This window comes from Chanodichthys erythropterus, chromosome 10, assembly GCF_024489055.1.
Source record: "Chanodichthys erythropterus isolate Z2021 chromosome 10, ASM2448905v1, whole genome shotgun sequence".
Taxonomy (NCBI): domain Eukaryota; kingdom Metazoa; phylum Chordata; class Actinopteri; order Cypriniformes; family Xenocyprididae; genus Chanodichthys; species Chanodichthys erythropterus.
Genome location: NC_090230.1, coordinates 1,208,670 through 1,232,301, shown reverse-complemented (window position 1 = coordinate 1,232,301; position 23,632 = coordinate 1,208,670). Strand labels below are relative to the sequence as shown.

The following is a 23,632-nucleotide window of genomic DNA, read 5'->3' as shown; positions in this document are numbered from 1 at the left end:
TTCAGCAAGTCAACCTCCAAATAGTGTTGCGTAGCCAGACCTTCAGGTTGACGGCAGAAGGTCAGGACTCTATCACAGCTTTCATTGGCCAAGGACTGCCCAAGAGGACGTTTGACTGACATGCAATGCAAACAATCACAGTTCGTTTTGTTCTGCATCAGGTTTAGGGGCGTGGAAAAGTAAAGTCGATGTCCCTGCGATAACAGACGGATGTGCATCTAATAAATTACTCATTTTAGAACGTTGTGCAAGTTTACAGCAACAATGGAGCCACGAACTTCACATACATCCTGGTAAGTGCTCATCGTCACAGTTGTAAACACGACAGCATTCTTCTTCCAAAAGGGTGTTTAGTGTCATGGCATTTGTTTCCAGGTGGACTGTTACAGAACGTGACACACGTGTCTCCCGGACATCCTGTAGAATTCAACCAATCAGATGACGACTTCAAAACTACTGAAGTGTTTCCAGATAAGTGTGCCATATGCATCAGACGTTCAGCCAACGGTCCGTAGGCGTGACGTCTGAGGCTGAGACTAACCTCCAAATGGCTTACCCTTAATCTGAACTGGGAAACATTAACATTGTTATTATCAATAACTATAACCAACAATGGCCAAGCAGTAAGTGGCATTTTCTTTGAGAGTTCAGCCACAAAGCAGTTTTCCTGAGGGATGTCAACTATCTTGTCAGATTTTGAGGATCTATTGATGAGGAAATGCCTGTGACTGATATCTGGAAAGGAATGGGGGGTTGTGGAACTTTATTCCGCCAGGCTTCCATGCTCCCGTCACTTTTTTCAGCTGGCAGGATTTCCTTTGGGATCTTCCTCCCACATGCTCTGTTTCTGGTGAAGTTCTGTTCTCGTCTTGTACTCTTGATGGTCTGGGGAGGATGCAGCTGTGGCAGCGCTACTAATGCACTCTGGGAAGGTGGAGCAGCAGGTGATGACAGACACAGGAAGGACCCACAATGGATGATGTCATTGGGAAACCACAGGATGAGTCTTTGACCTCTAGACATCCTCTCAATGCTCTGCCTCTGGGATTTGAGGACATCTTATGCATGGGAAAGCCATCATTATCCACAGGATCACCAATCTTTATTCCCAATGTATGGCATCATCTTGCTTGAACTTTATGTATCCATATCTTTTTATGAAGATAGATGTGCATTGGTAGAGAGCACCAAGGAAAGTTGACAGAAGTGTAAAGTTTCGAAAACTAATCAAATAACACACTCTCTGCATATATGCCGAATTGCGATCTGCAGCAGTTTGCTACCAACGGGATTGCAACAGGCCAGATTTGCAACACACAGTTTTAAAATCAGGAGTTGTCCGGCTTTGACCACTGCATGTGTAGGAAACTTCAAAGAGTCTGGATGGTCCATCTCGTAGCACCATGTGCAGTACGGACTGACGGCGAAAGGATCATTTGCTTTGACCCCACTGTTGATCAGATAGCTGGCCATGTCCAGGTGTCCATGTGCTGCTGCAACATAGAAACCTGCGTCACAGGACAAGTCTGAAGTAGTGAGTCTTGGTATAAGTGTGCAGAGCTAGTGGTTGTTATTTGATGTGATCGGCTTTTGGAAGCCAGTGAAAATTGATGAAGGACCATTAAAGAGCACTCTCGCTGTTGCATTCTGGATCAGCTGCAGAGGTTTGACAGTACATGCTGGATGGTCTGCCAAGAACATTACAATAGTCTGGATAGAACAAGTGCTTGGACAAGGAGATGTGTAGCATACTCTGACAGGAAGGACTGGATCTTCCTAATGTTGTATAAGGTAAATCAGCAGGACTGTCCTGGAAGGAGTTATGGTTGATGAGCTTAGCTGAATGGAGAATGAAGTTGTGATGAAGTGTTGGTTGGCCGAAACCACAAGCAGTTCTGACTTGGCAAGGTTCAGTTGAAGGTGATGGTTCTTCATCCAGCAGGAAATGTCTGTTAGGTGGGCTGATATGCAAGCAGCCATTGGATCATCCGGCAGGAATGAAAGGTAGAGTTGTGTGTCATCAGCATAATAGGAAAGAGAGATGATGCTAAACTGTTTGTTTGAGTCCTCTAAAACAAGCTCTCAGAAACTCATTCCAGCATTCCCAAGTTTCCAGGGGAAAGTTGCCACCTGTAACAGAAAATCTTTATTAGTGCTATTTGCTGAGAAAGTTTGCTTACTAATCCTCAATGATGTGCAGTACTCATGACGGATTGATAATATGAAAGATTTACTGTAATCTTCAGAATATCATGTGAAACTGGACACAGAACCGAAGAATGTCATTTATAGCAAGCCGTTTTCATTGGCTATCACAGACCAATGCCTCTTACATTCTTCAGAAGACAGAAGTGCCATTTGAGGTAATCAAGCATAATCTGGTTGTATATAAAGATTTTGGCCATTCAAGTTGATAGATTAGATTTTAGTGCAATAATGTTGATAGAAAGTAGTATAATAGTGTATGATGGGCACACACTCTGTTTTTTTGTTTGTTTTTTTTACATTCAGAATATGATTCTATCCAGATGGAGGAGATCAAACATGTTTGATATTTTGAGCTGATTTTAAAACATATTGTTTTCATTTGTTATGCATCTCCTATAAGTGAGGTTTGCATTAGTTTGTTTTGTTCTCAATGATTTGAAAGTCTGGTAGAATGTGAAACTTAGTTGTTTAATGTATGAACCATTTGTCTCTGTAACCATTTGCAAAGTCAAAAAGTGCATGATGCCTTACATACTTTTGTATCTGTATAACTTCTGTGTCTGTATCCGTGATTAGATGCTTTTACAGATGCATTTTATTAGCTTGCACAGCATAGTCCTTCAACAGGTTACAGTCAAGAGATGAAGGCTGCTCCTTGGTGGACAGTCTGAAGGAACTGACTGGAATACCAAGATGCAGGGACACCACTGACTTTAGTTTGGACACAAAGGATCTCAGTAAAGTTACAAGTCCCATTATGGGAAATGTCTCCATCATGGCACTGAACACCTGTAGAATGGACTTGTTGACTTCCTGTGTAAGGCAGTACTTGTTTACTGTATCAAAACAAGACAACCAAGTCTTCCAACGCTGCTCCCAGTATGTTCAACTCCAACCCTAATCAAACACCCTTGAACCAGCTAATCAAGCTTTTCGGGATTGCTTGAAAATCACATGCAGGTCTCCAGGAGCAGTTGATGACAATATGATTTAAAGTACACATTTGCCTCCCAGTGGTGATACCTGCTAACTACAGCACAGAAAATGGCACATTCCACAAATGGGGTATGAACAAATGCTTGAAACTCCCCCAAAATAAGGTAAAATTTATTTATTTCAACAAAGTGTGGTCAGGAGGTCACATTGAATATTATATGAGCTTTATTTTTATATTTTGTATTTTAGATAGGATGGGTAACAGGGTCAATATCACTGAGGTGGGACACATTTTAAAGGGGCTTTTCTCTTTTTACTTTTCATGTTGTTAATTTAATGTTAGATAATAGTTAACCTAATAGTTCTCTCTCTGACAATGGTACACCAAATTGTACTCTGTTAATAGTGTCATGTATGTGGACAATATATCAACTTTATTTTTTAAACGTGGTCTTAAATGCATGCATTTCCATTAGCTGACTGCACATAAAAAAAAAAATAATAATATCACAAATTATTATTATTTTATAATATGCCATTTTTGTATGCTACACATAATTAGCCTACCTTCACAAGTTATATTTCACAAATTGTGTTGTAAGCTTTTAGGACTAGGCTATTTCTCTGCAGACTGACTGAATATTGACACATCACATATGCCTATATCATGTACTTAAATATCCTTTTAATAACACATTTGTAATGAAGAAGTTGCAATTTATTTCAAATTTCATTGTATTATCTGCAAATACATTTTTTTTTTTTTTTTTTTAAAGTAGCTACTTTAAGCACATTTATTTTATTGGAGGAAATTAAGACACTGCACTATTTTCACTTTCTGAATTGGGGGTCTCATTGGGGGTCTAATAATATATAGCCAATAACTACTTCTTATGAGAAACACGTTAGTTATTCCTCCAGGGGGCACTTGATGGATCAGAAAAACGACGATGGTTGGATCAACGTCTTGTTGGATAGATTGTACGCCAAAAAAAGTATATTTAAAACAAAACAAAACAAAAAAATAAACCAAACGTCTATGGTTTTCATATTACCCGCTAATGTTTAAGCGGGTGTTCAATTGATTTATAAATAATAATTTATAATAATTTAATAATTTATAAATAATTCAATTGTGATTTGAAAAAAAATTAAAACTTTCTTTCCTGAAAGTATCATTTACACAAAATAATAATTTAAGAGCATAACAAAAATCTACCCGCTTATTCAGTCAGGTTCCCTCGTTTCACTGCGCATGCGCGCGTATTCAACATGGCGGCCCCTGTGAAGCTGCAGTGTCTTGATGACTTTCCATCACATATTCATCCTCTGCACGTGCTTATCAACAAATCACAATTCACTCAAAAGTTTCCAGACTACACTGAACCCACATACGCGCTGTTATTTTCATCGACGGACAAACAGTCACCCTCTAATCGGGGCTTTTTGGTGTGCGCGCACATCACTCCAGATGAAGACACCGATGTAAACATTTACACGTGTCTTGCTGTTTGTGCGAGTAGATCTTTCTTTAAACACTACGGATTGAAGGAGCATTCACTGGGAACGGTTCGTCCACAGTCCCTGCTGCCTTTAAAGAAGATTGTGATCGGTGCTCGGACAAAGCAGAGCTTTAAATGGGCTTCTTCAGAGAAGTTCTGCAATGGTCTGCTGGTCCTGGCGTCCTGTCACGGACAGACTCTGCTGGCTAGGCAGGGCGACGCGCTTCTGATACCCTACCATCATTTACTAGGTGAAGAAGCAGCGCAGGTGCAGATGTCAGATGTGATGGTGCTGGAGTGCGCACCTGTCAGCCAGGGCAAGATAACAGTGGACACGAGTGTGGTGGTGTCAGACTGCAGAGATCTGGACCTGACCAACACCAGTATCATGAGCAGACTGTCAGGTTCCTCTCTGTTCGTCTCTGATTTCGCCCAGTATGCCAACAGTTTGAGTTCTGGCAGCTCTTTGTTGAACAGCAAAGTATTGGACTTCAGTGCTTTTTTACAGGCTCTTGAATGCAGACTTGACATCCGGGTGGTTCATGTCTCAGATCTCCAGAAACCAGGAGGAATTCTGTCCAGACTAGAGCAGAATGAAGGCTTGGACATCGACAGCACTATTTTCGTGAGCAAGAGCTTGTTACTGAAGCTGGGTGTGTTTAACGGGGAGTGGGTCATTGCATCCGTCCCAGCAGACAAGGCCAAGAAGATGCCTCTGGCTCAGAGTCCTGTCCCTGGTCAACGTGAAAGCAGCTGTAAAGTTCCCTATAAGAGGCAGGGGCGTGTTCATCTTGCTGCAATCAAAGCCTTTGACATGGTTAGACACCAAGACATGGATGGAAATGACAATGTGGGCTTCATTTCACCAGTTCAGTGGTTTAACCTGTCAGATGGGATGGCAGTACCTGTTGGAAATAAGTCCATTAAAATTAAGGTGAAGGTGTTTGGAATAATTCTGATAGTGATGCTCAACTAATTTAAGTTATTAAAATATTGAATTCACATTTTTAAAAATGGAAATTAGCAAATGAGTAAGAATATGTGATGAATTTTATATAATTTTATTACTTGGTTTGAGCAGATTTGCCATAAGCTATGGCTATTTTCTCACATTTGCATAATTTAGTTGCCTAGGTCTGGCATGCCCTTTTATTAAAAAAAAAAAAAAAAAAATGTAGTCAATTTTATTTGATTCCCAGCTAACAATAACATATATTAAGAACGTTTTACCAACGTTCCTATTAAGTTGTAAAACATTATTTCTTGATGTTCTCTTAACATTTAAATCATACTGATTTTGATATGTTTTAAACATTTAGCACCCCCATTCTTGGTTATATGAACATTAGGAAACCTTCCGTTTTATAATTTTTCAACATTATGCATTACTTTTGAATGTTCGCTGAACGGTCTGAAACAAGAATAACATTTAAAAATTTTAGATGAACATTCAGTTAAATGTTTCAGGGGAAAAAAATGTATAAATAATGTTTTTGCGCTAAGTTTTGAAAGCATCAAAGACCTGGGGCCATATGTATAAAGCCGCTCAAGAGTAAAATTTTAGTCTTAAGTGTGTCAAAATTCTAAGAATGACATAATTTTACTCTTATTCCTAGAATTTCTAGAACTCCTACATCTAACCTTGTTAGGAGTAACAAAATGGCAGCAGAGATGAGAAGGTTGCACACTTTCCAACAAAAATATATAATGTATTGGAGTTAAATCATGACAAAGTTCATAAAAGCTTGTCAAGGTACTCTTTTTGTAACTGACCTATTAAGGCATTTAATAACTTCTCCCACTCTACAAATCAATGCTCTCACTGTAGAAAATTAGTTACATTTTTTGGACTGACTTTTTGTTTGACTGGAAAAATGCAGCTGTCTGCATATGATGACTTGTGCCCTTCAGTCCACAGTTAGCAGGGTCTTAAATAGCACTATTGTGGCACTTAGCAGTGAGCAAACCAAAGTGGCCAAAAGGGATGTGCAGATTTTTCATTTTTTTTTTTTTTTTTTTAAATAACCCTGAAAGTCTGTTTAAACCATCAAAATAAGAGGAAAATATTTTTATATTTATATTTTTAAAATGCGAGGGAAGAACAAAACACTAAGCTTACTGAAGGCATATATCTGAAAAAATTGTTTGGCTAAAAAGGAAAACTGCATAATCAAAATAAAATATATAAAAAAATAAAACATAATCAGTTATTAATGTATAATTGGTCCACTCTTGTTTGTGTTGATAATTTCTTTGTATGACAGCCTGGCCAAGAATGATGTTGCACAATTTGGCATGTTTCATTGAGTTATCACAAATAAAACAGGTGACATGCACAGCTATGCAATATGCTTACAAAATATTTAACACATTTTTAATAATATTTAACTAAAGGGTGAATACTGTATGTCAATCTTCCTATGCCGGAAGTCACTTTTGGCCACTACGGTATGGCAGTTCATTGACTTTCCAATTGAACTCATGACACATCATTGCTCCAACTGTAAATGAGCAGACATATATCAAAAGAAAAAGATTCCACAGCATCAATACTAATTTGTGATAATTTTACACATTGAAAAGCACATTTTTAAAAAATATATTTAAATATTAAAGTTTCATTGTCTTAATTAAATTGTTATTATAATTACATTAAATGATTGGTGCGGTGCTGCTGTGACTTCACCCTTGAAGGCTCACTATTGGCTGATACAGTGGTTTAGGGCAGCCATTTTGGGTTGACATCATTGAGGTCCTTAATTTGCAACACTTAAGTGCCACCTCAGTCAGCACTTAAGAATCAGTCTTACACTTTGCTGAAAGTTGCTTTTAGCTTCTTTATAAAAGTCTCCTACTCTTAGAAAACTCCTACTTTTCACTAAGAATTTTTTGACACTTAAGTCAAAGCTTAAGACTGTTCTTAAGAGCATTTCTGAGAAGTTTTACACCCGTATGTATAAAACTTTTCAAAAATGCTCTTAAGAGCAGTCTTAAGCTTTGACTTAAGTGTCAAAAAATTCTTAGTTATAAAAAAGGTAAAAGCAACTTTCAGCAAAGTGTAAGACTGACTGAGGTGGCACATAATGTTACAAATTAAGGTTTTACCTTAAGTGTTAAAAATGTCTTAGTTACAAGACTTTTATAAAGAAGCTAAAAGCAACTTTTAGTAAAGTCTAAGACTGATTCTTAAGTGCTGACTTAAGTGTTGTAAACTAAGGCCCGGTTTCACAGAGAGGGCTTAGCCTAAGCCAGGATTAGGCCTTTGTTCAATTAGGGTATTTAAGTAGTTTTTACAAATGTACCCTAGAAAAAAACATTGCTGGTGTGAATCTTGAGACAGCAATGGCACTGACATATTTTAAGATGTGTCAATCCAAGTTACTTTCAGTTAAAACCGCTCAAACATGCATTTTAGTCTAGGAATATCTTAAACTGGGGTAAGGACTACAATGATGGCCTTCAACTTAAAATGGCCGCCCGCAAACTCTGAATCAGCCAATAGCGAGCCTGCAAGGGTAAAGTCACAGCAGCATAACACCAATCATTTAATGTAATTATTAAAAACAAATAAAATAATTTAAAAAGACACTGAAATGTTTTAATATTTAAATTTATTTTGGAAAATAGCTTTGCATTGTGCAAAATTATCATTAATTAGTATTGATGGTGTGGAATCTTTTTCTATTGATATATGTCTCCTCATCTACAGTTGGAGCAATGATATGAATATGAGTTCATCAACGGCTCCACAGTCAACATAAAAGTGGCTTGCTTTTGCCTCATGGTTTGATGGTCAGTTGGAAAACCAATGAACAGACATACAGTAGTTGCCAAAAGTGACGTCCAGCCTATGAAAATTGACATCTTCACCCTTAGTTAAAATATGTTTAAAAATATGTTACAAGATGTAGCATGTTGCGTAGCTGTGCTTTGAGTCAATTGTTTTATATGTGATAATGAAATGAAACATGTGTAGCTGTAGTTTGCCTTTTTTTTGCCAAAAATGTTGTCAGATTGCTTATTCTTCCCTCATATTTTAAAACATTTAAAAAATATAAACATAAAAAATAAAAATGTTTTCCTCATATTTTGATGGTTTAAGCAAAATTGTAAGTTCAGTAAAAAAAACCTTCGCACTTCAATTTTGGCATTGTAAGTTTAGAAACAGTGCTAGAGCCTGCTCACTTTGCACTGATGGGTCCAAGTCATCAATGGTGCACTGCTGCATTTTTCCAGTTACCAAAAAATGTAATTACTATTTTCATTTCTACAGTTAGAGCATTGATTTTACATTACATTTAAAGTTACTTAAGACTAAAATTTTACTCCGAGCGGCTTTATACATATGGCCCCTGATACAAATGTTCTGTTAATGTTGAAGAATGTTTGTTCATAACTTTGAGAGAACCTTGAAAAAACTTTAACTGAGAACATTCACTGTTAGCTGTGATAGAGCTTTTCACAACACACATTGTCTCAAAGCAGCTTTACAGTAATTCAGGATTTTAATGTTTATTATATCTTAATATCTTTATGCCTTACAGTTGCATTTAGCAGATTAAAGCTGGACGATAATATAGTTTACATTATGCAACGCAATGCAAACTTGGACAAACTTATATATCCAACTTGGCAACAACAAAGTTTGTTTTTGCAAGGATATAAATTATAGATTTGCTATATAATATAAATCACAAAAGGTTACTTCATAATTGGAATGACCTATGCAATTTATTTAGTATTGAAGTAGCTGAAAGGTAAATGAATGCTTATTTTATACTTTTTTTTAATCAGAATTACCAAAAACAGCTCTGGTTATTGACTACTGCTAATCTCAAATGGCCAGATATCGGTTTATTTATTATCTAAAAATATTACCGAATGTATGGTAATATTCAGGAAGGTCTGATGGCCGACCATGTGAACCGATGTGCAATGAGCATTTCTTTGTAACTTGATTCAAGCAGAGGTGGAATAAGGTGTCATGGCACACTGAATCTCAGATGTCCGCGAGTGCGTGTCGATCTGCTGTGCCGACGTTTGCAAAAGAGCTGCGCATTGAAGCCATCATATCGCCCGACTACAGCTCGCACGGGCCGTTCGACAGCGTCCTCTACAAACACTTCAGCACACCCAGGTGCTCAGAGCTCATTTTCAGCCATTTAGCAAAGTCTTACTCTCTCTATCTTTTTGTTTTTCCTGAATGTTGTGTTTGTTTTCAGGCTTGTTCAGCAGGGGAATATATTGGGAATCCCATCGGAAGGACATCCTGATCTTATAGAGAACAGCTCTGAAGGAATCCTCAGGTGCTGGTTTATTTTCAGTAGTTCCTTTAAAGTCGGCATGAAACTGAATTTTCAATAGTCTTTTTTTTCCCATTGTGACATATATCTGAGTGAAACGGCTTCTGAAACAAGAACAAATGTAGGGTGGGTCTTATTTTGTCCATGGATGGTTGTGGTTTGCTATTGGTGGATCTCATGTGAGTGACAGGTTAAACACGTCATCAGTGAAGAGATGTTTACTACAAGAGGGAGAATTTAAAACGATGATGTGCACGGATAAATAATTTGTGGAGTATATTGAGATGAAACTTCACAGACATTCTGGAGACACCTGAGTCTTATATTACTTATTTTAAAAAGGGGCATAATAGGTCCTCTTTAATGATATTTGAAAGTCAAACCTCATGCAGGTTTTGTGATTTGCAGGTGGCCAGTGCTGTATTTCCAAGTAAAGCAGGTGTGTGGTTTTTCTGCTGAAGAGGAAGAGGTTTCTTCATATCTGGCTGATTCCAGTCACACTTCACTATACATGGTGAGAAATGAAGACATTCACAGAAGTCAGAATATTCTATGTTATATCTCTGCTATACAGTTCTTGATTGAAGCTTTGATTGGCTGTCCATAGGGAGGCGCCACCCACAGCCCATCTCCCTGTTCTGTGCTGCTGAAGGGTTCGTCTTTCTGGACGAGTCTCTGTCCTCCTGGTCTGTCCAGCACTGTGGAGCAACTGCTCACTATCATCCAACCGCACCTCACTGAAAGGTATGGAAGCTTGTTTCCCCCATGGTTCAATCTTACAATTATGACCTTTTTTCTCACAATTGCGAGTTTACATCTGTGAAAAAGGCGATAATTCTGAGAAATCTTTTTTGCAATTTTGAGATATAAACTTGCAATTGTGAGTTTATATCATGCAATTCTGACTTTATAGCTTAAAAATGTGAGTTTACATCTGCAAAAAAAGGGGGCAATTCTGAGAAAATATTCAGAATTGCGAGATGTTAACTCATTGTGAGTAAAAAGTCAGTCTTGTGAGTTTATATTTCAAAATTCTGACTTTACTCTCAATTCTGAATTTATAACTCTGACTTTATAAATATTTCTGATTTAATTATTACAAAGCTCTTGTTGAAACATTTTTATTAACAGAACCTTACAGTATTTATTTATTAAATAAACTAACCACGATTTTGTATTTCTGTAATGTCTGGTCACTAACTTCCCCCGCCACTGGCTTTCCGTGTTTTCACTATTGCACTGTAGGGGACGCTATTATAGATTTTCTGAAAGAGTACAGAATCTCCGGATTAAAACACAGGCGAAGAAGAAGCAGAAACAAGTGATAAAAGCATTGCTTATGCACGTTGTAGTCTTTGGGAGGGAAAAAAAAGTGATTTTCTCAGCTTTTTGTTCAGAATTTAGCTTTTTTTTAATTAAACTTACCCACAGTAAATTGGTGTTAAAAAATTATATACTGTATGAAGCTATAAAATGGGTATTATTTTTTAAAGCATAGGCTTTGGTCTTTCTTTTCTGTAATTAATTACTCACCCTCATGTCGTTCCACATCCGTAAGATATTCGTTCATCTTTCTGAACACAAATTAAGATATTTTTGATGAAATTCAAGTTTTTTTTATCCCCCCTAGAAAGCAACATAATTACCTCATTCAAGGTCCAGAAAAGTAGTAAAGACATCGTTAAAATAGTTCATATGACTACAATGGTTCAACCTTAATGTTATGAAGTGACAAGAATACTTTTTGTGTGCAAAATCAAAGCAAAAATAACAACTTTATTTAACAATTTCGTCTCTTCCTTGTCAGTCTTCTGTGCTGTTTACATTGTATAGACAGTATAGTCCACCTCATCCCCTCAGGATACAGGGGAGTACTCTGGGTTTGGGATAAATTCCAAGCTCGGAGCCTCTCCTCAGACAGCACTGGATCAGGAAAGGTCCACGAGCTGGAATTCAAACTCAGGTCACCCAAGCTGCCCACAAGAATATCAGTTCCGATGATAGGATATTATTTTCCAACTTGACCACAATATTTTATTCTCAATCATTCATCATTTTGCCTGTACATAAATGAACATTTATGTTATGTCATCACAGATTCAAATCTATAAATCAAAATATTGATTGCATTTATGAAGAAAAGGCTCATCACCCAAGGCTCTGTTGTCTTTGGGCAGATTTCTGAGGTGGATTGCTGGCAACAACCATTTTAGGATTGTTTGTGATTTGGTCTTATTGACTTAGGATTCCTCTTGACTACTCCTATCTTTTCACAGATTTAGGAACTAGTTTGAGAGCTACAATTATTTGTGAAATACTCTTCAATAAATAAACTCTTATTTTAGTTCTAATTTATTCCTAATTTTAGGACTGACACTATTTTTAAGAGTTTCTCCTAAATCGGCAAGTTAGGAGCTACTTTTAGCCTTAAGATGTTTTGTGAATACAGCCCCAGATTTTCATACAACAAAATATTCTGGAGGCCATGAAAATTCTGTGAAAATTACCAAAAAAGCTGGCACTGGCTGGCAACTTTATATATATATAAAAAGAGTTGGTAAGTTGAGGGAAAAATAAAAACATGATTTCAGTTTACATCTTGATTTCATATGTTTTTAAGGCTGGATTTAAATGTATTTATTCATACTAATTTATTAATTGAAATACTTTTTGCAGTACTGCTCCCTGGTGGAGAAGTACTGCATTAGAAGAACTAGCTTGTTTGAACTAGCTGCTACTATACATACATAGATATGTATTGATATAGATGGAAATGTTGAATTGACAAGATGTTAAATATATTAAAATACTATTACTTTTTTTTTTTTCTTTTACATTATTTTATTGCAGCTCTCTTACATTAAAACGAGGCTGTTCAGTTCTTCTGATGGGTCCGAACGGCACTGGTAAAGTTACGGCGGTGAAAGCAGCTAGCAGGAGGCTTCATCTGCATCTGATTAAAGTGATCTTTGATTTTTCTTCATTATTTTTCTTGAGTCTTGTGTTTTTGAGCATCAAAATCTTCAAGTTCTGTCAAGTTATGATCATTAAAATCCTCTCTTGTGAAGCACACAAAAAAACACAATTGATTCTGGAAGAGTTTGATGCTAGCATGTAGCTAAGCTAACAAACGTGATGCTCTAATAAGCTAAAACAAATATTGGGTAAACTTGTACATTTTAATCATAATTTAACTATTTTCATTGATAGTTTTATGCACTGAATAAAATATTTGTATATATATATATTTTTTGTCAACATTTCTTTATTTCCTATGGAACCCTACACTTTATTTCATCCACGAATTTAGAATTCATCCCCAGAACTTATTTCGTTCCCTCATTCAGTTTAATTAGTTAATTCTTTTTTTGTTTTGTTTAAATCGTGGCCATATTGTACTAATTAGTTCCCTCATTTTATTTAAATTGTGACCACAGTTTACTCATTTGTTTCTTAACTTTAGTTTATTCATAGCCACATTGTAGAAATTTGTTGCCATGATTTAACTAAATTATAATGAGGGTACGAATGTCACAGCAATGACCCATATTATGGCCATATTGGATGGTATAAAGTTATGATATGAGTAGATTTGTAAATGAGGCTGTATATTCCTGTTCATGTGTGCAGGTGGACTGCGTCACTCTCTGCGCCGACACTGCAGCTGCTTGCGAGGCTAAGATGAAGTCTGTCTTTGAGAGAGCAGAGCTCCATCACCCATGTGTTTTGTTGCTAAGAAACCTGCAGCTGCTCGGCCAACCACGGGATGGCACTGAGGCAGACTCCAGGGTCACGTCCACACTCTGCCAGCTCATAGCAGCTGTTCATGCCAGGTGAGGTGCCAACATGCCAAATGCCTGCAGCATAAAGAGAAATAAGGAAAGGTAAATATTACTGGTATATCACCCACCCTTACCTTCTCCTCTGCTTCTGCAGTGTGGTTGTGGTGGGGTCTGTGAGCAGCCAGAGAGAGTTGTCCTCAGATGTGATGGTAGCGTTTGTGCACCAGGTGGTGATAGAGAGTCTCTTTGAGGAGCAGCGGAGGACGATGCTGTCCAGTCTCAGTGAGGACATGCTGTTGGGAAAAGACGTCAATCTGGGCAAGATAGCCAAACAGACAGCTGTGAGACAACTGACTGATCATCCATCTCATCTGTGCAGTCAGATTGAACATATGCATTTATTTATATATATATATATATATATATATATATATATATATATATATATACATATATATATATATATATATATATATATATATATATATATATATATATATATATATATAATATACACACGTTCCTGGTCAAATTGTGAACAATTTATTGGAACATGTTATTGCAAAGAAGAAATTTTTTGTAAATGTTTAAATCACATTACGCGAGTAAAATGGATTCCCAGAACCGTTTCATGTTGACTGTTTCTGTGTTTTTTCCGTAGGGTTTCGTTTTAGGAGATCTTTGCGCACTTCTTAACAACGCTGGAAGAGCCGCTCATAGAAGACTTCTGAAGACATAGTAAGTCTTTACCCAGGTGCAGTCAGCCACTCCATTCATGGTTATTGTTCCAGAAACTGGCGTGGTGTTTTTGGTGTGTAGTTTTCCAGATGCGGCGAGTGAACAGGAAGAGGAGGATTTGTGTGTCTCTGGGGTGAGCATCACGTCTGAGGACTTCAGCACAGCACTGGATGTCCTGCAGGAGGCGCATTCACAAGCCATTGGAGCACCAAAAGTACAGTTGCCTTGCTTTTCTTTCTATGAGGCCTTTGTAGAAATGAAATACTCTTTAGCATACTTTAAAAAACAGTACCTATTATGGAAAAATACACTTTTAAAATGAATATACGGCTACACTTTATTTTAAGGTGTCTTTGTTAAAATGTATTATGTTTAAGTACCTGAAAAATAATAATTAACTACATGTACTGATATAGGGGTTAGGATTATGATTTGGTTTAGGGTTAGTTGCATGTAATTATGCATAATTTACTGTTATTGCTATAGGTACTACATATAACATATTACAAACATGCTAAAATAAAGTGTTACCGAATATTTAAAGGGATAGTCCACCCAAAGTTTTGCTGTTAATTTCCTCACCCTCAGTCCATCTAAGATTAAAGTGACTTTTTTTCTTCAGTAGAACAGAAAAGAAGATTTTTAGCTGAAACCGTGGTCCTCTGTGATTCATATAATGGAAGTCAATGGGTGCCGTCACTTTGAGATTCAAAAAAACATATGCAGACAATAATTAGTTTATTCTGTTGTCTTTGAAATATGGATAAAGTGTACTGCTGACTGTACTGAAAAGCATTTATGGTAAACTAAAGTATACTTTAATGTCATTTCTATTGAAACTTGTATGTATTGAAATAGTCAAACCCAAAATTATTCAGACATTTTTGATGTTTGTTATATATTTTTACTAGTGGGTGCCGGACAGTATAGTTCATTTATGTAAGTGAGGATAGAAAAATAAACTTTGACATATTATACCCAAAAATTCTTTATACAGTGGACTACTAGTAAAATTGATAAAAATTTCATGAAAATCAAGTTTTTAATGTTGTTTATATGTCTATGTGGTGTTTTTAATATGCTTTAAAACAAACCATTTGCAAATTCATAAATCATCACCATTGCTGAGTATTTTCTGTTTAAAACTGCAGTGATCTAAAGACGCAGTTTGAAAACGCTCGTGATTGTAATGTCACAAACTACCTTGTAACCAATCACGTCAACGTGCTGGCGGGCTTTAGCATATCATTAACCATAACCGCTCAGAAATATAGTGGGTGTATGATGTATATTACGATGTTATGATGAACTAACAGCATGTGTCTTTCTTCACTGAGTTGTTCAAAGCATTTCTAAGGATACTGATTTTTAGAAGGCAGACTCAGATGGTGAACAGGAACATGGATTTTGTAACATTAGCAACACATTGTAAGCAGCTGTTAGATAATGTAGTCAAGCAAAAGGCTAATCATATTAATTACCGTCATGTGTCCGACGTTGTAAAAAAACGATACCATTGTGCAATGTTTACCTCAGTAGTTTGATATGGGCTGAGGTGGGTCCGACCCAGTGTATTTTAGGTTTGCTTTTATGTGGCATTGCCTCTTTACCAAGAATTTTGAGCAGGTACAGACCCTGCTTAACTTGGCTGTGTAAAGATACCTTAAGTTGACCGAGTGGTTCTCAGAGCTTGTGTGAGTGAGTGGAGGCGGGGCTAATTATTAGACCTGCGTATACTAAAACATGATAAGAAACATAGTCGTGAAAGTATACTTTCATGACTATGAAGACTATAAAAGTAATATACTTTTAGGATTTCAAAGTAAACAACAAGTGCACATTAAATACAAGAGCAGTTCTTTTTCACACAGGTATTGTTTTCATGTTTAAATAGTTTGTTAACACTGTACAATAAGGTCCCATTTGTTAACATTAGTTAATGTATCGACTAACACAAACTAACAATGAGCAATGCATTTGTTACAGTATTTATGAATTTTTGTGAGGGTTAGGTAATAAAAATACAGCTGTTCCTTTTTTGTTCATGTTAGTTCACAGTGCATTAACAAATGTTAACAAATAGTCAACTCCTGTTAATTTATATAGCGCTTTTTACAATACAGATTGTTTCAAAGCAGCTTCACAGTGATTATAGGAAAAATAATGGACAGAGATTATTTTGGCTTTACAGCAGCTCTAGGTAAAAGTTATTATCGAGCTAAAGTAATTTTTTTGATTAAATGACTGCCGTTGTAAAAATAGTTAATTATTAACTTCGGGTTTGCTTAAATGACACCTTTTTAAATGAACACAGAAGACTTTTAATGCATTCTTGCCATTCATTTACGTGTCTAGTCTATAGGTTTGTGCGTTTGAATGTGTATTTGCGCAGATGCTTTGTCTTTCTTTACAAAGTGACATCGCCAAATTACTTGTCTGGTCCGCATAATACAGAATTATTAGTCGTTTCCAGGGATCCATGTGAACTGGAATAATTTTAATAACATTTTATCTATACATATAGGGAAAGGAAAGGGAAGGAGGCTTTCACAGTTGATAGTTAATACAACATTTGATTTTAATAATGTATAAGTAAATGCTAAGATTCAGAAATGCTGTAAAAGTATTGTTAATTCTTAGTTCATGTTAACTTTTGTAGTTAACTAGTTAACTAATGAAACCTTTTTGTAAAGTGTTAACAATATTTTTAACAAATTCTGTTCTTAAAGTCCTAAAAGTTCACAGAGTTAAAAAATCTGTCATAATTTACAATTTACTTAACTAGCAGTAAAATCTCATGCATTAGAGCTGTAGGTGCATCTTAAGACTCAGAGTTTATCCTCTCTTCTGTATCTTAGATCCCGTCAGTGAGATGGCAGGACGTCGGTGGACTGCAGCAGGTTAAGAAGGAGATTCTGGACACTATTCAGCTTCCACTGGAGCATCCAGAGCTGCTCTCACTGGGGCTGCGGCGCTCCGGTCTGCTGCTCTATGGGCCGCCTGGCACTGGAAAAACTCTGCTGGCTAAAGCTGTAGCCACCGAATGTACCATGACCTTCCTCAGGTGAGTAGTGAGAAGTATTGAGTGCAGTGAGAGAGTAGTGTAACAAACTGTATGTGAATATGTTTTCATATAATGAATGTGTTTGGTGTTTGTTTTCAGTGTGAAGGGTCCTGAACTCATCAACATGTATGTTGGTCAGAGTGAAGAGAACATTAGAGAGGGTAAGAGTAACCAAATAATCTACCCATGTCAATCTTGGGAGAGCATATGAGCTGATTTCCACTGTATTTATTGTATTGAGCTTGTTAACGTTTCCCTCTCTGTCTCCGTCAGTGTTCAGTAAGGCCAGAACTGCTGCTCCCTGCATTATTTTCTTTGATGAGCTGGACTCTTTGGCTCCTAATAGAGGCCACAGTGGAGACTCAGGAGGGGTGATGGACAGGTCAGAAAACCTTAGCTCTACACCAGATGTGCAGATTGTTGCTGCTACGCTAAAAAAAAAAATGTAACCACACTAGTTTTCCTTTAGTATGAAGAGCCAGTCACACTTTTCATTCCATTGACTTCCATTCATACACATGCATAAGAATGCTGGAGACCGGAAACACAAGCTCATGCGAAGAAGTTTCGCATTTCTGCTCATTCCATAGTTCAGGAACTCTCACAAATTCATATCACGTGAAGATTTGTGACCAATAGAGCAATAAGTCGCGGCGCGACCTCTTGGCTGTATTAAAAGAATGCACATTTTTTGCAGTAAATTTGGGTAGATTGTATATTTTTACATTTTGTTTAAGTGCATTCTGCGTCGATGACATCAAATGGTTGCACTCGGTGAGCTACTGCTATTTTTACCACAACACAACTTAGAATATAATATACGATGCTACATCGTGCAGCTTTTGGTTGTAATTTTCAGTAGATGGGCAACAAGAGGAGTGATGCAAGTCACTGCTTTACTAGCAATAAGAGGAGAAAAGAATGGGAAGTTGTGAAGAATGTGGATGAATAAAACTTCGTCTTTGTTATCTTCACTTTACACCTGATGCCTTTGAGGCTTTTTAGTAGACCAGAGCTACTGAAAGAGCTTACAGTTGCCAATGTATATAAGCGTAGGCTTTAATAAAATGCCGTACCTGTCGTGGAGACTGATGAGGGCAGCTCATAACACATCTCGTTTGAAACAGACTGGCTCAAAGCTTGTGTGTGCTGTGATGCACAAGATATCTTTGATTGCATAAAAGAGTAGCATCTTCTCAGCACGTCTAACTGTGTTTAATGCATTCAGGTGACATATCAGATGAATTTTACACGTCAATCATACAACAGTAGTTTGAATAGCCACAGAGACATTGCACGGCTTCGATGTTCTCATTCTCATAAATTTTGCGCTCTGGCTCAAATTGATCGTGCTGATCGTATTTTAAAAGGAACCCCGTGGGTATTAAGACTTGCATGCGTTACTAGATTACCGTCGCACCAAAACATTTAGATGAAAAAAGTATCAAAGTCATCAGAGCTAAACAAAGACACGGTTCTTTAGGAAGTTTTATTCATCCACATTCATCACAACTTCCCATTCTTTTCTCCTCTTATCGCTAGTAAAGCAGTGAAGACTTGCATCTTTTCTCTTGTGGCCCATCGACTGAAAATTGGCATCGTATATTATATTCTGAGTTGTGTTGCGGTAAAAATAGCCACAGGGTAGTGTCAGTAGCTCACCGAGTATAACCATTTGATGTCATCGAATGCACTGTGCACCTAAACAAAATGGCACTGCCCATTGTCCAAATATGTCATAGATTTTTTTAAATAACGTAAATCTTCAATGGGTTTTCTACTACATATTTCAGAAAGAGACTTCATTTACATTATATTAAGTCATACAAGTCTTAATACCAGGGGTTCCCTTTAATATAAAACTTTTTAAATAAGGAGTGTGTTCGATAGTGTATTAGTTTTTTCTTTGGTGTCGAGAATCAAGACATGTCATTTGTATCAGCTAAAGAATTGTTTCATTGGCAGACACTTTTAACCAAATTGACTTACATTATATTCTTGGTACTCATTTAATCAGCTCTTGCTTTCCCTGGGAATTGAACCCATCATCTTGGCGTTGTTAGCGCATCTACTGTTTGGATGGCTTGTTGCATCATAAGCCAAGTTTTGTCACTTGTATCACTAGGGTTGTGTCGCAGCTTTTAGCAGAGCTCGATGGTCTTCATTCGTCTGGAGACGTCTTTGTGATCGGAGCAACTAATCGCCCCGATCTGCTGGACCAATCACTGCTCAGGCCTGGCAGGTAAACAGATTCAGATAATAGCTCATCGATTACTTACTTGCATAAATACTTGCATTCTAGCAATTTGCCCTATTACAGATTTGATAAATTGGTGTATGTTGGAGTGAATGAAGACAGAGAGTCACAGCTGCAGGTTCTGAAGGCAATCTTACGCAGGTGAGTGTCCATCATGACGTTCCTCTCTTTTAGTGTTCTAGCATGTTATTGGTAGTGACTTTCTGCTTTCTGCTTGGAGGTTTAAAGTGGATCCCAGCGTGTGTCTGTCAGAGGTTGTGGAGTCCTGCCCTCCTCAGCTGACCGGAGCTGATCTCTATGCACTCTGCTCGGACGCCATGATGTGTGCCATCAAAAGGAAGATTTCGCTCATCACTGAAGGTATGTGATTAGCAAATATTCAACAAATGTGGGAAAATCAACGAATGAAGGATGAACTAGCTTTTTTGATTGTGACACAGGGGTTACTAACATTGTCAAACTAAATGGCAAATGTTAAATGAAAATGCCATCACCGTTACCTCAGATCATTACATCTGTCATTACACACTAGTCATTTCATGTAGGGTTTTTCATGGAGTGCATGAATTCTGCATTTCTGATTATTATTAATGTTGAAAACAGTTGTGCTGTGAAGGTTTTGCGAAAACTATGACACACTACCATTAAGTTTTTTTTTTGTTTGTTTTTTTTAAGAAAGAAATTAATGCTTCTGTTCAGCAAGGATGCATTAAATAAAGTTACAGTAAAGACATTTATAATGTTACAAAAGATTTGTATTTCAAATAAATGCTGTTCTTTTGAACTTTCTATTCATCAAAGAATCCTGGAACAAATCACAGTTTTCACCAAAATATTGAGCAGCAAAAACTGCTTTCAACATTGACATTAATAAATAAGCATCAAATCATCATATTAGAATGATTTCTGAAGGATCATGTGACACTGAAAACTGGAGTAATGATGCTGAAAATTCAGCATTGATAACAGGAATAAATTACATTTTACAATATATTCACATAGAAAACAGATCATTTAAATTGTAATAATATTTCACAATATTACTGTTTTTACTGCAGTTTTGATTAATTAAATGCAGCCCTGGTGAGCAGAAGCCAAATGTAAAATACAAAATTAATATTTATAATATAAATTATTTAATTTTTATATATATATATATATATATATATATATATATATATATATATAATATATATACAAATTAGTATTATTATATATTATAAGTATATTAATACATTGTCTAATTTAAAAAACAAATCAGTAATACATGAATATGACACTCTTGAAACTATAAAATATATTGTTTCTATTTTGTTAAAATGTGTCTTCAATTTTTCTAATGTCCATACACAGACAGACTCAGTATGTTAAAAATATTCACTCCAGTGCAAATATTTGCAGTATATTAAGAAACAAATATCAAAACAGTGTCTGTGCATTTGACAGTTCTACAGCTGAGATCTTTATTTGTTAAGATTAGAGAATAAAATTTTTAAACCAAGAAAAAATTTAAATGTCACATTTTATGCTTGAAACCCATGTGTCCATATTCCAGCTACTCTTTCTGAGCCTGAAACAATCTCTACACAAGTACGTGAACACAAACGCTTCTAGCTACGCAAGCTTCGATTCATCATGCATGCAGTGCATGTACACTTGCTGCAGACATTAGTGTAAGTTATCGTCTTATTTTATTAACTGACATTTATAGGAAACTCTTTCAGCCTCTGGTGTGCTGAGATTTATTACCACTTTGAGTATGTGCTCCTGAAATGCGTTGGTCAAGCGTTCATGTCTGCGTTTGTCACGTCTGCATTTGTCTACTCGAGTAAAGGATGTTTCTGGCCTGACTCTCTTGTCTGTCTCTCTGGTTCTTTCTCAAAGTCTGGACTACTTTCCTTCATCTTTCTTCATCTCTCTGTCTGCGGTGCAGGTGTGGATTCGGAGGCTGGCGCTCTGACTCTGTCTTCAGAAGACTTCAGACAGGCTCTGTCAGGCCTTCAGCCATCCGTCTCTGAACAGCAGCTCAACAGATACAAACTCATCCAGCACAAATTCACCTCAAAATAACACTCTTCCGACTGAAATCATTCCTCCAATGGTAACTGCTGAAGCTGAATCCTTTGCACCGTGTCCTAACCAGACCTGACATGATAAAGCTACTCTCATTGGTCCATCTAACTAAATATTAAACACAAGATATCTTCTGATTGGCTGTGATTGTGTCATGTCGCATTATCACCTTCATTGGGCACCAACAGAGAGAGACTTGGTGGTTAGGACACAGTAGAATAATTTTCTGTAATGTTTTAAAAATGAAATACTAAATAAGAGTGTAAATTGTGTAGTAAGTGGAACCTGCTCATTTTTACTTTCCTATCCCGCAGGATTTCTTTGCATCTTCCTTAATGGGTTTCATACTTAATGCTTGAACGGAAATCAGTCAGGCTGAAAAATGCAGAATCAGAAGGCCATTGACTTCATGCCTATAGATGAGATTAAATATAGCAAGATATGATTTATGACTAGCACCGCAATAACCACAACTAAAGAGAAACCGTTCAGCTAGACAGAGTTAATAGTCGTGTGTTTGTGATGGACACTATAACAGTGTTTTTCATAAAGAAAAAAACATAAAAGAAAATAGAACAATTCACATGAATCTTCCTCCTCAGGGATTTGATTTTAACATGCATTGGTCACACTTTATATTAAGTGCTTAGTTTTAGATCATTCAAGTAATAATTAATCAATTGATTTGCTATGCAAATGTTAAAAAGAGTTGATAACAGTGGTTTATGTCTATACATTTTTAGAAATGTTAATGAGAATATTTTTTTTAAAAAAGGTTTACATTTTCTGGTTTTATAAATGTGTAATTACTACTTAATTAGCATGTTGTTACTACATATATAACAAAGGACAATTGGGACGACTTAATATAAAGTGTTACCTTGTTTATTCAAAGAGTTAATGAAACGAAAACTTGAAAGTAAACGTATGTGATTCTTCAAACAAATCTATGTGTCTGCTTTGACATAGTAGCTCAAGATAGAAGACAAGATGAACACAAAAGACAAAATTGTTTAAAAGAGAAATTGTGAAAATTTCAAACTGTTCAAGCATATATTTTGAGTTATTGTGCTGTGGCTTGTTGCTGAAAGCAAGTGCGAATGGGTGAATCTCATGAAAATCATCCAGAAATGTCATATTTCACCCCAAAATCAGATGAAAAGATAAAAAATATGTAATTTATGATTTGAAAATATATATTTTTAATATGTATTAAATAATTCATTAAATTTATAAATTATAGTTAGCTTAAAATTGTAATTGTGTGTGTGTGTGTGTGTGTGTGTGTGTGTGTATATATATATATATATATATATATATATATATATATATATATATATATATATATATATATATATATATATAATAAAATGTACCTAACTGTCATGAAAATAATGTCAGTGTAAAAAAAAAAAAGGCAACTATAATTTCTTATAATTTTTTTATTCTGATTTTGAGGCTATTTATGAGCCAGATTTGACATGCTTCATGAGATTCACCTAACAAATAGAACAGTTTTTAATCAAAATATTAATAATTATGTGGATGTCTTCTTAGTTGCATAAATGTCAAATAGCTGCTTGAAATAATAAAAAAAAAAAATCAATCATGTTTTTTTATGATTTTTTTTTTTTTTTTTAAATGACAATAGGGCCACAAAATGATTCATTTGGATTATGATATAACTTGTTAAGAGTGTTATTTGTTTTTCAGTGGATATTAACATTTAAATGGATGATTTTATTCCTTATCAGGACACAGTAATGGAC

At 36.2% G+C, this 23,632-nt stretch overlaps 1 protein-coding gene across 1 annotated transcript; it reads left to right on the top strand.

The window, feature by feature from the left end:
- The first annotated feature begins 4,415 nt into the window (after positions 1-4,415).
- pex6 (peroxisomal biogenesis factor 6) lies at positions 4,416-23,129 on the top strand. The gene is made up of 17 exons (XM_067398481.1): positions 4,416-5,580; positions 9,614-9,783; positions 9,869-9,952; positions 10,358-10,463; positions 10,557-10,693; positions 12,800-12,911; positions 13,580-13,782; positions 13,886-14,072; positions 14,393-14,469; positions 14,551-14,683; positions 17,328-17,533; positions 17,633-17,694; positions 17,807-17,915; positions 19,659-19,775; positions 19,854-19,931; positions 20,011-20,150; positions 21,724-23,129. The coding sequence occupies exons 1-17, from the start codon at positions 4,417-4,419 to the stop codon at positions 21,858-21,860; spliced, it is 3,222 nt and encodes a 1,073-aa protein (XP_067254582.1). The 5' UTR covers position 4,416; the 3' UTR covers positions 21,861-23,129.
- The last annotated feature ends 503 nt before the right edge of the window (positions 23,130-23,632 follow it).